This window comes from Mustela erminea, chromosome 4 (genome assembly GCF_009829155.1).
Source record: "Mustela erminea isolate mMusErm1 chromosome 4, mMusErm1.Pri, whole genome shotgun sequence".
NCBI classification, from domain to species: domain Eukaryota; kingdom Metazoa; phylum Chordata; class Mammalia; order Carnivora; family Mustelidae; genus Mustela; species Mustela erminea.
The window spans coordinates 67,269,873-67,285,097 of record NC_045617.1 but is presented as its reverse complement, the minus strand read 5'-3'; the positions used below and the strand labels follow the sequence as shown (position 1 = coordinate 67,285,097).

Sequence of the window (15,225 nt, the reverse complement as noted above, 5' to 3'; positions counted from 1 at the left end):
AATTATTCTGAATATTTTTGTATTCTGTGTTGAATACAAGTCGTGAGAGTTCGCATCCTTGATTCTTGATCTCAGAGGGAAAGCTTTGAGCTTTTCACCATTCAGTTGTTTGTAATGCTTCAAAAATGTAGGATGCCGCTTTCTTTTTTAAGTACTGACTTCATGTTATATCCTTGATTTAAAACCTATGAGAGCAATAGTATTTTCTGAGGCTTCTTGCCAGGTTATATTCACATAAAATGTGAACATTGAACAGCTTAAGATGAACTGTGCCTGCAACCTCATTTTTAGAATCTAAGTTGCTAAAGTACAGACATAATCACCTATTTTGTATTAATTTTGAGGCTCCTTTGCATTCACCAAGATTTGTTTTATACCCAGTCTTATTTTTACCCTATATATTGCCTTTGTATTCTCCCCTTAATTTGTTTTAACCTGTTTGATGTAAAAAAAATCTGTGTGAAACAGTAAATTTGACATAGTGTCTTCCTAGTTTCTCTTTAAGTAGTGCTTTCTGTAGCCTCTCTCATGGGATGTATATCCATTAGGATTAGGTTTGGCAGCATATAACAAAAGTCTAAAATGTGTGGGGGTCGGTGTGGAAATTGATTTTTCTCTCACAGTCATCAAGTGTGGAATTAGGAAGTGCAGTGATAATAAGGAGTCGCACTGTATCGGCCATTCAGGCATCTTCGGTCTTCCGTCCTGTTCCACTGTCCTTATCACATAGTTTCATGATCCCAGATGCCTGTTTGAGCTCCACCTCTCACATCCAGACTCCAGGCAATAAAAGTGAAGAAGGGTAGAAAAGCACAACGGGGTCTTTGCTGGCTTAGTTTGATCACTCTAAGCAGTCTTTTCTTCCCAAAAGACACAAAACCATTTCATTTTACATTTCATTAACCATGACAGGGCCATGTGGCCTCTGGGCTATATCCGTTAGCAGGGAGCCTTGGAAGTGTGTTGAGTACTCATTTCTCCCACAGTGTACCCAGCTAGATTCTGTTGGGTTCTGTTCACTGTGAAGGAAGGATGGGATGGGTGTTGAGGTGAGCAGCTAAGAGCTACTTCACCTCACGGTTAGTGCAGAGTTTTTATTAGCAACATAGGAGACATGGTGAGGTCTAGGTGGCTCAGTATCTGGGTTCTAATAGAATAATGGGAAATGATACTAAGGTATCTCTGCTCTGCCTGCTGATTTAAACTTACTTGATCTATAGTAACATCACTTTTGTGTTATTGTTACCAGATATGTGCGCTAAGTACTTTTTATACCTTCTCTGTAACCACTACAACACTTTGTGGTAGGGCACTGTATTTCATGCCGCAAATGAGAAGACCAAGGCCCAGAGAGATTGCATAACTTGTCGCGTTCTCATAACTGGTTAAGTGATGAGTCAGTTATTGATCCCACAGTTTAAGATCAGTATTGATAACTGCCTCTGTCCTCTTTATGCATCTGTCTACCCATATAGCTATCTACTGCTACCCCTGCCCCACTCCTTGCACATAAAAATTATTTGAGGTTGCCCAGACAAACAGAAAACAACAAAATAAGAAGATAAGCAGATTGAAGGGAACATAATCATGAGAGAACCTGATGAGGCTTAGATAGAAGTGGTCCACAGAGCTGAATGCTCCATCGTCCCAGAGAGGTGCTAGAAGGCTGGGTCTGACTTGCGTTCTATCAGATACTAAAAGACAGGAAAACAAGCTTGAATTTTCTTCGTTGGGACTCTGGGCATCTGCATTATTTTCATCATATAATAATTTGAATCCTTATAAAGAATACTGGTTTTTCATATTGCAGTTTCAACGACTCTTTAAAGGTCATTATAATGGTAATAGTATTTTCCGGTTTTCTCTTTGCGTGTTAGTTAAGCTGAATTACTGTTACTTATTTTGTAAGAAGTGGAAATCAAGGACACTTGGATGGCTCAGTCAGTTGAGCTTTGGACTCTTGGTTTGGGCTTAGGTCATGATCTCAGTGTTGTGAGATAAGTCCCACATAGGCTCCGCGGGGTCTGCTTGAGACTCTCTGCCTCTCTGTCTCTCTGCCCCTCCCATGCGCATTCATGTGCACTGTCTCAAATAAATAAATAAACATAGAATCCTAGTCCAAGAGCATTTTTTAGCTGGATAAGGGTCGTATACGTAGTAAAAACTATGGCTTACTTTTGATTGTTTATAGAAATGCTCATCTCATAGTTTTGAAAGGTACATTTTGGAAGACTGAAATCTTGACAAAAATTGTGCTGTGCTATTTGCCAGAGCTCCTTGAAGACAAAAGATTTTGTCTTACTCGTTTTCATCCTCTGGTGTCCTCACTATATGGAAGATACTTGATAAGTAAATAATGAATGAATGACTGGTAAATGAGAAAAATCTGTTAACAAATGTAATTAATATTTCTCCTTTAAGTAAGCCAATTACCTAAAATAGAGGAAAAGTGGGTCCTTTTTTTTTTTTTTTTAACCCTTGCAAGTTGTATGAGGTGGTTAATAGTACCATTAATGATTGGACATTGGGACCACAAAGTCCACCCCTTGAACTTGGTATATTTGGAGAATTGCCATAACTGTGCTACACCTGAAACATAGTCGTTGTAAAGGCAAGGAGCAGGAGATGAGTCTGGTAGGCTCCTGGCATGTAAAAGTTCCTTATTAATTGTAAGGAATACAAGTTAGTCCCAAATTTTGAAAGATTTTATATGACATGCTTGTTAACTTTTTAAAAATGACTTTAATAGGGAAGAAAAGGAACATGATTTGCTTTGAGTAGCATTTAAAAAATAAATAATTTCTTATATTTTTATTTTCAGAATTATTTGTGAAAAATAAATTAACAGAATATTTAATTACTTTATTTTGTTTTATTTCTCAGGATGTGATCTTCGTGGTGGGAAGCTAAGTTTTTAAACTACCCCAATGGATGCAGACAGTGATGTTGCATTGGACATTCTAATTACAAATGTAGTCTGTGTTTTTAGAACAAGATGTCATTTGAACTTAAGGAAGATTGCTTTGGAGGGAGCAAATGTAATTTATAAGCGTGATGTTGGAGTAAGTATCTAAATTTTGGTATGTATGCTGCATAGACTAATTTTATAGTGCTATGAATCATATACTAAAACATATTCTCTATACAGATAGTTTATGAGCACATTACCATGTGCCAGTTGTACTGAATACAACACTGAGCCTTGTAGAAGTGGCCCCTCCTCCCCTGAAGTGTCAGCTTTTGGATATTCCCCATCTCCAGGACTCAGCAAAGAATTCACAGGCTACTAGAATTTGATTGTTCTCTCAATTTATTTTAAATGAAGAAGGAGACATTTATACGTGGTGTATACTTATTCAAATATAATTTTTTAGGGGCTGCTGGGTGGCACATATGGTTAAGTGTCAGACTCTCAGTTTCAGCTCAAGTCATGATCTCAGGGTCTTGAGATTGAGCCCCGCGTCAGACTCTGCTTTCAGCTTGGAGTTTGCTTAAGTTCCTCTCTCCCTTTAGCCCTCCCCCCACTCTCTCTCACTTTCTCTCTCTCGATTAAATAAATCTTTAAAAATATTTATACATATAGTTTCTTGGTTACATGAATGATGTATGATACGTATGATGCTATAATATGTATGTTGTGATTTTTGTAGTATATGTTAGTACCCCTCTTTATTTAGCCAAAATAGTTGGTATTCTTTATGAATAAATTGCTGAAAATAATATGGTTCATATCCTAACCTGGACAGTATTAATTTTAGTTTTTGTTAGACTTGTATTATTTAAAATAGAAGCATTGATAACTTGCTTTTAACCTTACTGAGATTAATATTACAAAGGACAGTGTGTGTTCACTGGCTTTTATAAACCAAATGATGTTGAGATATAGATCTTATACATTTATTATGAAAATTATGAATGTATATGAAGGCTCTAAGCTCTAAAAATTCGATGCCAGTATACCTCAGTAAATTATCATTAGCTCTTAGTTCTAGAAACTAAGTTAAGATGAATTAAATTCAATTAAAAATTGCAATGACCTACAATTAAAGATTTTCAAGTTCATCAGCCTTGCCATCGTCACCTAAATAAAGGAATGAAGATACCTGCTAAGAAGGTTAATAAAGTGCCTAATACTGCTTTGGAACTTGAGCATGCCATGTGATAGGGAAGTCATTTTTCGTAGGAGGTTAATTGAAAAAGCTGAATTGATGGATAAGGTGGTGGTGAAAGACAGTTAAATGCAGAATAAACTCAGTTTAGTGTTTCTCAGCCACTTGTGTATGAAATTTGATAATATCTTTTAATTGAAGTTTAATTTGGCTCTTTGTTAAATTTTATCCTTCCAGACTTTATAGCTTTCTCATTTGATAATGTGACATATGACAGAGAAAGGGTGAAACTTGAAAAGTAACAGAAGTTTTAAGGAGAAATATCCAATTCATTTATATGTTACAGTATTCAGTAAACATTTATCTCTTATGCATAATGGGCATATGATATTTTCCATAAATGAAAAATGGTAATAAAAATTTAAATTCACGTTGTTCTCTTGGACCTTAGTCCTTGAGTGATTTATACTCACTCTGTAGATAATTTCATTCAAACCCACAGCCTTCAAATGCCTTTCATATCTAAGGAAAATTACATCTCTAGCTCCAACATTTGTCCTATGCTCAAGATTTGTATATTGAACTTGAATCTGTAGTAGTAGTCATCTCAACTGTAAGATACAATATAATGATGAGTACCGTGAAGCAGAGTAAAGTAGGATACGAGGTGAGAGCAGTGAGGGAATGGGTGCTTTGTTGGTCAGGGAAGACCTCTATCTGACATCTGATGAGAGACTTGAATGAAAGTGAGAATATTGAGGGAAGACTATTCCACATGAAAATATTAACAATTACTGCAAAACCCCTGAGGTTTGAATACGTTTGGCATCTTTAAGGATCCATGCAAATTGCAAATTTCAGTTACGTGGCCAGGGTGGAATGAGAGTTGAAAAGTTTGCATGCTTGTAGTACATGATTTCAAGTATATAGTAAGAGGTTGATATAGACCTTGTATGTTTAATTAGTTAAATGTCTTTTTTAATTAATATGTCCTTTGTGTTCAGTGTGGTACTTAAATTCAGAATGGGTGATTTGGAGAGCAATTACTTATTTCAGTCTTGGGTAAGCATTGAGTACTAATTACATTTTTATTGAAATGGCCATATGGAGCAGGAGCGTAAGTGAAAATTAATGCTTAGTATGTAAACGTGTGTTTTATTTTGTTCTTTTGCAGAAAGTATTAATGAAGCTGAGAAAACCTAGAATTACAGCTACAATTTGGTCCTCAGGAAAAATTATTTGCACTGGAGCAACAAGGTAAATTTTAATTGGATATCTTACTTTAACTTTAAAATTTTTCCTTCATGGAAAGGATATTTTCCTAGACTTGAAATCATGTGTACAGTTTGTCATATTTGTCAGTATAAAATTTATTTCCTGTGTAACTGATAATCTTTTTCTTTCCTTAAAACCATAGTGAAGAAGAAGCTAAATTTGGTGCCAGACGTTTAGCCCGCAGTCTTCAGAAACTAGGTTTTCAGGTAACATTTAAAAAAAAAATCCAAACTATAAATATTAAAGGATTTAATTTATAGAGTTAAACTTTTTAATTTGATAGACTAAGGAAATCACACAGATGGGGACCTGGGTGGCTCAGTCAGTTAAATGTCTGACTTTGGCTCAGTTTGTGATCTCAGAGTCCTAGGATTGAGCCCTGCCTCGGGGCTCCCTGCTTGGGGATGGCCTGCTTCTCCCTCTGAGACCTCTGCCACTCCCCCTGATTGTGCATGCTCTCACTCTCCCCTCTCTCTCAAATAAATAAAAATTTTAAAGGAAAAAAAAAAAAGAAATCACACAGATAACTCTTTTCATGATTGACCTTTTTCTTACTGTCCTTCAGTATAAAAATTTAGTAGCAAACTCTAAACTATGTGAGTACTTGTAAAGGACTTTGGCATTTTCACTAACCCCTTGCTCACTGAGAGACTTACTGCCTTACAAGTGAACTGCCTTTTCAACTCTTCTAGGCTGTTCACTTCTCACCAAAAAGATCTTGTTTTTGATTATCTCAAGACTGGTATGTCGGGATGGTGAGAGTAGAGAGTAGGGCATATGTGTAAAAAGTTAGTTAAAGTGTCTTTGTTTTTATTTGTAGATAGCTATCACATAAATTATAAAGAAGAAAAAAGATACTAGAATGGAACCTGCTAGATTTAGGCATTTAATAGCTAAGAGTAAACAGTGTTCCTTCGTATTATGGTTAGTGAGAACATTACCATTATAATAGGATATTATGATTATTTAAAATATGCCAAACTTAAGTAATCTGTGCTTTAGAAATAACTACATTATAAGTTGAAAAGAATTCACATGAATAACTAATTCCAGCTATACACCTGTATATAAGAAGTCAGAAAAGCCTGCATTCTGTAAAAATCAGAGGTATTAAAAATGACATAAATTCTAAACAAAATGCACATTGTATAAAAAGGGACATTTATAAGATTGGCTTGCCGTGTCAAATCTGTGGTTTGGTCCACAAAAAGTACACACTGGTTGGCGGGCTCTCACATGTAAAGTGACTGTTGCTAGTAGGTTAACTTTATCAAATATAATTTTATGGAGGCATAAATTTGAATAAACTTAGTACGTATTATGAAATTCTTACATCACTTGCAAGTGATGAGTAAATGAAAGAAAGATAAAGATGAGCTGTGGTCCCCAAAGAGGTGGGTCCAGGCTGTATGGAATGAACACTGATGAAAAGTTGAGCTTCTGTCTGACTTCTTTGGTCTTCCTTGAGGTGGAAGGTGCTAGAAAGGTACTGAAGTTCTGGTGGGTAGAGGGAGGGTTGGTGCTTGAGGAAAGTGATGATATTGAGAGTCTTGACTGATGGTGGTGCCCTTTTGGACAGTTTTGTGACTCATCAACTGCCTTGTGCAGGTACTAAGCTGGAGAACAGTTAATCCAGAAGTGTGGTTTTACTGGGAACATTTCAAAACATAGTAGGATATTATGGTATTCAAGTTATTGGTAGGAGTGGCTGAAGTTACTTTTTAGCCTTGGAGCTTCTTGTCTTAGCATAACATTGGAAGTGTTGAGAAAAATCCCAGTTAAAAACACAGTTTTCTCACCCTATCCCCCCCCAAAAAAAACAAACATAAACTAACTAAACTCATAGAAATATCATTCTTTTCTACTGCATATAAGAAAATGACCTTTGGAGCTCAGAGTACACTCAGTATTTATTGACTTTTGAGTGGCAACTTTTCCATTTTGACTCTAGAAAGAGAACTCTGCTTTAAATTTTTAATTACTCTTCTTTATCCTATCCTTGTAGATTAAATATCCCATTTAAAGTATTAAAAAAATTAAACATAAGATTCAGAGACCCAGGTGTTTTAATCATGCAACTATCTCAGGTTTCATTTAATTTTTTGATTAAGTTTTTGACCTTTTATTTCCCTTTAATTACAGTTGACCCTTGAATAACACAGGCTTGAACTATGTGTATCCACATATATGCAGATGTTTTTCCATAAACATAGTATAATATTATATGTTCTCTTTCTTACAATTGTATTATTTTTTTTAAAGATTTTATTTAAATGAAAGATCACAAGTAGGCAGAGAGGCAGGCAGAGAGAGACGAGAAAGCAGGCTCCCTGCTGTGCAGAGAGCCCGATGTGGGGCTCAATCCCAGGACCCTGAGATCACGACCTGAGCCGAAGGCGGAGGTTTAACCCACTGAGCCACCCAGGCGCCCCATTCTTTACAATTATAATACCATTTTATTTTCTCTAGCTTTATTGTAAGAATACAATATATAATATAAGATGCAAAGTATGTATTAATTGACTGTTTTATGGGTAAGGCTGCCAGTCAACTGTAGGCTATGAGTAGTTGAGTTTTTGGAGAGTCAGAAGTTACAGGTGGACTTCTGACTGGTCAGGGTACTAATCCCTCTGTTGTTCAGGGTCAACTGCATGGCATTAAGAAATCACTCATAATCTAAAATACTATATCGTATCGATGTTTAAGATGTGCTTATTCTTTCTTGTGTGCTCTAATTCTTCCCCTCCCCCCACTGTCTTTATTTATTTATTTATTTATTTATTTATTAACATAAAATGTATTATTTGTTTCAGGGGTACAGGTCTGTGATTCATTAGTCATTCTTACACACTTCACAGCACTCAGCATAGCACATACCCTCCCCAATGTCCATCACCCAGCCTCCCCACTCCACTCTAGTCCCACACCCTCCACTCCAGCAGCCCTCAGTTTGTTTTCCAAGATTAAGAGTCTCTTATGGTTTGTCTCCCTCTCTGGTTTCATCTTGTTTCATTTTTCCCTCCATTACCCTATGATCCTCTGCCTTGTTTCTCAAATTCCACATATCAGTAAGATCATATGATAATTGTCTTTCTCTGATTAACTTATTTCACTCAGCATAACACCCTCTAGTTCCATCCATGTCACAAATGGCAAGAGGTCATTTTTTGATGGCTTCATAATATTCCACTGTAGATCTCTATACCACATCTTCTTTATCCATTCATCTGTTGATGGACATCTAGGTTCTTTCCATAGTTTGGCTGTTGTGGACACTGCTGCTATAAACATTCAGGTGCATGTGCCCCTTCGGATCACTACATTTGTATCTTTAGGATAAATACCCAGTAGTGCGATTGCTGGGTCGTAGGGTAGCTCTATTTTCAACTTTTTGAGGAATCTCCACACTATTTTCCAGAGTAGCTGCACCACCTTGCATTCCCACCAACAATGTAGGAGGGTTCCCCTTTCTCTGCATTCTTTCCAACATCTGTCATTTCCTGACTTGTTAACTTTAGCCTTTCTGACCGTTGTGAGGTTGTGTCCCACTGTGGTTTTGATTTGTATTTCCCTGATGCTGAGTGATGTGGAGCATTTTTTCATGTGCTCTAATTGTTTTGTTTTGTTTTAAGATTTTGTTGTTTATTGGAGAGAGAGACAGACAGAACTACTGGTGGGGAGGATTAGAAGGAGAGAGAAGCCTACTCGCTGCTGAGCAGGAAGCTAGAGGATTGAAACAGTTATTTACAGTTGCCCTGATGAGCAGGGGGTTTTGTTTGGTTTTTTTTTTCCTGATAATTTTGTTTGTTTGTTTCAAAACAATTCATTAAGTTGTCCTTCTCTCCTGCAGGTAATATTTACAGATTTTAAGGTTGTGAACGTTTTGGCGGTGTGTAACATGCCATTTGAAATCCGTTTGCCGGAATTCACGAAGAACAACAGACCTCATGCCAGGTGGGTCTTTGCGGAGTCAAGACAACTTACCCAATTTGTAATGACTTGTCAGCCTGCAAATATTTATATTCATTGTGATTTTTTTTTTTTTTTTGTATAGTTATGAACCTGAACTTCATCCTGCTGTGTGCTATCGGATAAAATCTCTAAGAGCTACATTACAGATTTTTTCAACAGGAAGTATCACAGTAACAGGTATTTTATGATATTGAACCCAAGCTTATGGTCAGTTATGGTTTGAATGAGGTGCCTATATCAAAATGGAAATAATGTCTCGTTTGTCCCCTTCAGTCACTTCTGCTCCTCAAGGGGAACCAGCCTCTACTTTTAACACTGTAGTTTTCCCTACTTTTATATACTGTTTTAAAATTGTATAGATGCTATTTTAGGTCTGTATTCTTCCACTCATTATTTTAGTGTGAGATTCATCCATATTATTCTATATAGTTAGAGATCATTCATTCTTATTACCGTGTAGTATCCAGCATCTGAATTACACTGTCCATAATAAGCATTTGGATAGTTCCCAGTTTGGAGCTATTAAGAATATTTTAGTATATATTTTCATAGTGTGATTTTTTTTTTGATTTGTGATATCTTGCATTTAAAATATTCAAGAGAAAAATAAAATAAAATATTCAAGAGAAACCCATTTTATAAACTTAATAGAGAAGAGGTTTTACGTAAGTAAAATAGTCAAATATCATTGGTAACTCTTTGTCATGTTTCATATGTATTTTGTTCTATATCTCTTGAGTCGTAAGTATTTAGAAGTGGTGGTTTCAAGCAACTAGGCATAGAGAGCATTAGCACACAGGATGGCTTTAAAGGTACTGTATTTATAAATGGTACAGAAACATCACTTAGGAGTCAGGCCCAATCTTTGGCTAAAATAAGTTCAGGAAAATTTCTTTGGGGTTCTTGAATTTTCTTTGTACTCCTTTAGTCCTTAGAGGAAAATACACATTATTAACACCTTTAGACTCTCAACAGGTAAGCTTAGTTTTGACTCATCCTGTGGGTTTTCACATCTTCCTTGGAAACTTTTAAAGCCTCCTGCCAGCATCTGAATCTTAAAATGGAGTGACGGAATAAATCCATGTGTCCCCTTCTTTCAACTATCTCTTTCTTTTGGAGCCCAGACTTCGGAGAAGCCCCGAAGTCTATCAATAAGTACCTATAAATCTATATTTACTGAGTTAATAGATAATTAACATAATAACAAAGAGGATAATTGGATTAATTAGTATACATTACATATTTACATCTGTAACATTCTATGAAACATTAACAAGTCAGTGAACAGATTCTGAGTAGTTCCTACAGGGAAAGCACTATCCTGTGTTGGGGAGGCAAGGGGAATCAGGAAGGAGCAGACCTGGATAACACGTGGTCAGTACCTTCAGAGAGTTCATAGTGGGTATAATATGTACGTTTTCAGCATCTTTCAAAAGAATTAAGTGTACTTTAGTGACACTGCTTTTATTCAAAATAAGTTTTATGAAAATATTTCCATTGTCTCTTTTTATGTTTCTTTTTAGCTATTTAAATGGAAGGTTACCTTTTTAAAAAGTTATCCCAAGCATTATATGGATTAATTCACATATACCCTCACCCCCTTCCTGCATGTGTGTTTCCCTAATTTACTGAGTAAGCTGTGAGATGAGTGGCCAGATGAATATTAAACAGGTGGTGGGTAATGAGGACTAGTAAATCTGGGTGGGGGGACAGTTTAGACCACTTAGTTAATAACAGCTCTCTGGTTTCCCAGTACTTTGGAAGCAGCTTTGTCTTCTTTACTGGGTTCCTCAGTACTCCTGCGAGCTGTGAGCATCAGCAGTATCCTAACCAAAAGCCAGGCTACAATGACCAAGAGGATAGTGACCAAAATGTCAGTCCCTTTCATCATTTCTTCTTTAATCAGCATTTAACAGCACTGTCAGATTTTTATATTTTTATATATACTGTCTTCACACTGCCCTAAAACAAGGTGAATAGCAGCATTTTGTGTTTCAGATTTCCTTGAATTGTCCAAAAAAAAATGTTATTCTGTTGGTTTGTGTTCTGGCTGTATAATTATATAAAGTGCAGACTTTTTTTTAAACAGTCAGTCCAATAGTTAAACTATGTGAATGTCTTCCCTTCTGGGAAATGCACGTTCCTAGCGCTCTTCTCACCCCATTTTCCGTTTCAGGGCCCAACGTAAAGGCTGTTGCAACTGCTGTGGAACAGATTTACCCATTTGTGTTTGAAAGCAGGAAAGAAATTTTATAATTCATCATGTAATTGGTTAGAATTCCTAACTGAGCACCTTTTAAAACCTGCTGCACATTGGACTCAAAACAAAAGGAAAACTGGACCAACAGTAATTGAGGAAATAGACTCTTTTATTCATTCACGGCTACAGTGTAAGCTCCAAGCCCTTTGGATTTTATTTCAAACCTTGCTGTAATATAAAAAGGAAGTTTACAAGACATGACATTGCTGCTTTTACAAAAGGACATTCTATTTATTTTCGCAGTAATTCTCATGTCCCCGTAAGCAGAGCTGTCACAGTGTGCACTACCTTAAATTGTTTCGTTATTGTCATTATTTCTTCCCAGTTTGAGCTAATGTGTTTTATTTGTGAATAGTCTTTTACATTTTTGTATGCTGAATATGGGCACCAAAGAACCTGTAAAAGTTATCTTTTTCAATTGAATGTGCACAAATAAAAGTTTGGAAAAGATCTCTCTTCATTCTGTAACTTTTACTCCCCATTTTCTATTTTAACAAAAATTGTATTCATAATTCTTTTTTCTTTTTAATCTATGCAAGCTTAGACTTTTGCTAAAGTGTGTTGGCTTCTTTTTGAAGTGTATTTTGTAAATATATATATGCCACATGTGTATAGTATCTTTTACTGCTCTTGTTACCAAATATTAAATAGGAATTTTTTTTTCTTGCAGATTAGAAATAAAAATATGTATATAAACTCTAGGGAGCAAACCGGAGTAGAACTTTATAGATTAAGCATAATGTTTTATGTTGCTAATTTAATATGATAGAAAATGTTAAATATCTTTTAAAAGTTATAAAGGTGTAGTTTTAAGAAGCAAAACCTCTTACCTACAAGATGGATATGAGAAAGAAGCTGTGATGGGTTGTACCTCATATATACTTGTGTTATTCTGGTTAAGACTCACCTCTAGTTGTAGGAAAGTAGTAATCTTAGGTTGGTGCTGAAGGCTATACTAAGAGTCTTGTCAGGAGTTGATACATTGTGCTGTTTTAACAAGAAGTGCCCACAAGCTGCCTCTGTGCCACAGTATAATTATAATACAGTTCAACTTGAACTTGAAAGCCATTTAACAAGATAGGTCTTTCCCCCTTGCTGTGTCTTATTTAATGGAGCTGAAGAGTGACTATTCAGTATTTGGGATTGCGACTCTTAAAGTTAAAATAAATGTGCATTTGTGAAACACTGGCCCTCTGGCTCACCCAGGAGCCTTGGGGTAGTACACGATCAGGCTGCACCCGTGCCGTACCACTTGGGATTAGGAGTTGAGTAGAACCAACAGTAATTTCACTTAGAAATAAAGCTGAGTGGAGAGTCTAATTAACTTCCTAGTAGTAACTTAATAGAGACAATATTCCAACACAATCTTCCCACTAAAACCTGAGTTTTCAAAATGTTTTGGAAGTTTCATGAAAAATCACAGCATCTAATCCTCCATGTTCTAGTTCATTTTCCTTACGATATTATAAAGTCTTCCAAATCTAGCTTACATACTGCACTGAAAAACATACCTTATTTTTACATTTATTTTTTTATCCCCTTTTCTCTCAATGCCCTCCCCTGCGGTGCCTCTCACTCTTAAGTCAGGGGACAAAGGCTAGCTTTTATATTTTCTTTCTTGTGAAAAACTTAATTGTGATTTTCAAACTTCTCTTATTCTCTCTCTCCTGGTTTTTTTTGTTTTGTTTTGTTTTGTTTTTTGTTTTTTGGGTTTGTTGTTTTTTTTTTTTACATTGTGTTTTTTGCTTCATTTTAAGATCCAGTAGGATAGGGTAAACCTCATGAAATATAGAAGATACAATTCAGTAAAGAAGTCACAGGTTCTGGGAAACTACTTTTAAAAAATGAGATTTTCCACTTAGCTTTAACAGTAATAAGTAACCTGTTTGGTAATGTTCACAGAAAGAGAAAAGGGGGTGGGGGGGGGGACATGATTATATGGCCAAGGTGCGGATCCAGATACCATAATATTTTCAGTATTCAAGTAACTTGAGAAATAGGTAATCAGTAGCTCATCAAAATGCTTTCTTAGAAAAAAGGAAGAAAGACAATCTAACTGGGTCAGGTGTCAGGGCTGCCGTGTGAGCATCGCCTGGCGAAGTGTCACGGATAACCCGCTAAACTGAACAAAGCTGGGAAGAATGAGCGCGTCTGATGTCTTCTGCTGGCTCTTCACAAGTGCTGTAAATTTTTTTTATAAATAAAAACTGTGAATATATACATACAAATGATAAGTTTTCCCCCTTTTTTATTTTTGGAAATCAAAAATCTCTGGTTAAGTGTGTATTGGGTAAAAATTTGTTTGAAGACAGAATTATTTAGTTACATACTCAGGACAGTAAAAGAAAAATACAGGAGTGTTTAAGATACTGCAGTTGAAATCACTAGTGATAAACCTAAGTTTATGAACAGTTTCCTACCCATTTATGATGAATGGCTAAAACAAGAAATTGCTAATGTATATATACAGTTTTGAACTTCGAAGGGAACATGTAACAGTTTTGTTAAATATCTTACAATCTGGGGTGCTTGACAAAGAAAATTCGTATCAATTACCTGTCTTGATTTTTTTTAAATCATCTCCGCATATAATTCCGCTGAGGATTCATAATAAATTTCTTAAATTGATCATTTACAGAACACACTTTTCTTTCTCTTTCCAAAATAAAACACAAAAAACGTGCTCCAACTTGCATAGGAAATGTGCTGTGGTAGAAGTAAAATCTCAAATCTCCCTTCCTCAGAACTTTCTCTGCCAATTCTCATTATGTAATACGTTTCAGAGTCAGGACTTTAAGTCATTCTTCTGAGTCTCTGCTAATACAGTGTCACTGTTACGTAGATTGATAGTCTTTCAATTTTATAGGGGAATTCCTAGATCATGTACCCTCATCAAACTGGCACAGTTTGTTAGGGGCCAATAGGAAAATTCCAGTCTAAATAACAAATGGGTTTTGGCTCTTAGGATTCTCTATTCTTCAGGCCGGACATGTTTTATTCTTTTTCAAGTTAGATTATTCATACTTTAAGTTTTCGTGTGTCTCCCATAGCTTATAATAGTAATTTAATGGGTCACTACTTAAATAGATCGAGATTCTTTATTGTCGATTTTCTGTCATCATATCCGAGTTGGGAAAAACACCTCACCGAGTCCCAGTATTCAGCTGGAGAGATACAGAAGAGAGCAGTTCACTGTTGTGTGGGGGAAACCCAAGTTCCTGTTACAGTCGGTGACCTCCATTTCATCCTAGAGAAGAACACATGGTGAGGGAACTGTCCTGCTGTCTGAATGTCACTCACTGCATCTGCCGTTGTCTGCAAGGCCGCATTGGTTACAGCTCGTGTGCCATCACCTGAGGTAGTGATAGTCCTGAGGAGCGCAGAGGATTGCAGGAAGCTATGGATAGCTAGTAAGTCATCATGAAAGCCTTCCAAGGAGAGAGTTTCATAAGCTGGACTTAATAACTCACACCTAATTGATTATAAAGATTGGGATCAATCACCTGATGGCCTGACCCTTTTCTAAAGTTTTAGTAACAGGTACAACTATGTAAAAATGGTCCCCGGATTTTGAAATAGCCCTTTCTAGTCGTGTTTTTCCAAATGGAT

At 36.2% G+C, this 15,225-nt stretch overlaps 2 protein-coding genes across 6 annotated transcripts in view; one reads left to right on the top strand and one right to left on the bottom strand.

The window, feature by feature from the left end:
• Positions 1 to 13,422, top strand: part of TBPL1 (TATA-box binding protein like 1) — a 37,434-nt gene extending 24,012 nt beyond the window's left edge. For 3 of the 4 annotated variants that reach the window (XM_032339468.1, XM_032339467.1, XM_032339466.1), the window contains 6 exons: positions 2,884 to 3,062; positions 5,284 to 5,366; positions 5,527 to 5,590; positions 9,235 to 9,338; positions 9,439 to 9,533; positions 11,533 to 13,422. In XM_032339468.1, the coding sequence (XP_032195359.1) occupies positions 2,928 to 3,062; positions 5,284 to 5,366; positions 5,527 to 5,590; positions 9,235 to 9,338; positions 9,439 to 9,533; positions 11,533 to 11,612 (561 nt within the window). In that variant the 5' untranslated portion in view covers positions 2,884 to 2,927 and the 3' untranslated portion in view covers positions 11,613 to 13,422. Of the gene's footprint in view, positions 1 to 2,883; positions 3,063 to 4,494; positions 5,172 to 5,283; positions 5,367 to 5,526; positions 5,591 to 9,234; positions 9,339 to 9,438; positions 9,534 to 11,532 lie in introns of those variants that run through there. The other variant, XM_032339469.1, reaches the window with a different exon arrangement.
• The window catches only part of SLC2A12 (solute carrier family 2 member 12), a 53,709-nt gene continuing 51,818 nt past the window's right edge, over positions 13,335 to 15,225 (bottom strand). Inside the window, exon 5 of one of the 2 annotated variants that reach the window (XM_032339459.1) lies at positions 13,335 to 14,863. In XM_032339459.1, the coding sequence (XP_032195350.1) occupies positions 14,806 to 14,863 (58 nt within the window). In that variant the 3' untranslated portion in view covers positions 13,335 to 14,805. The remainder of the gene's footprint in view (positions 14,864 to 15,225) is intronic. The other variant, XM_032339465.1, reaches the window with a different exon arrangement.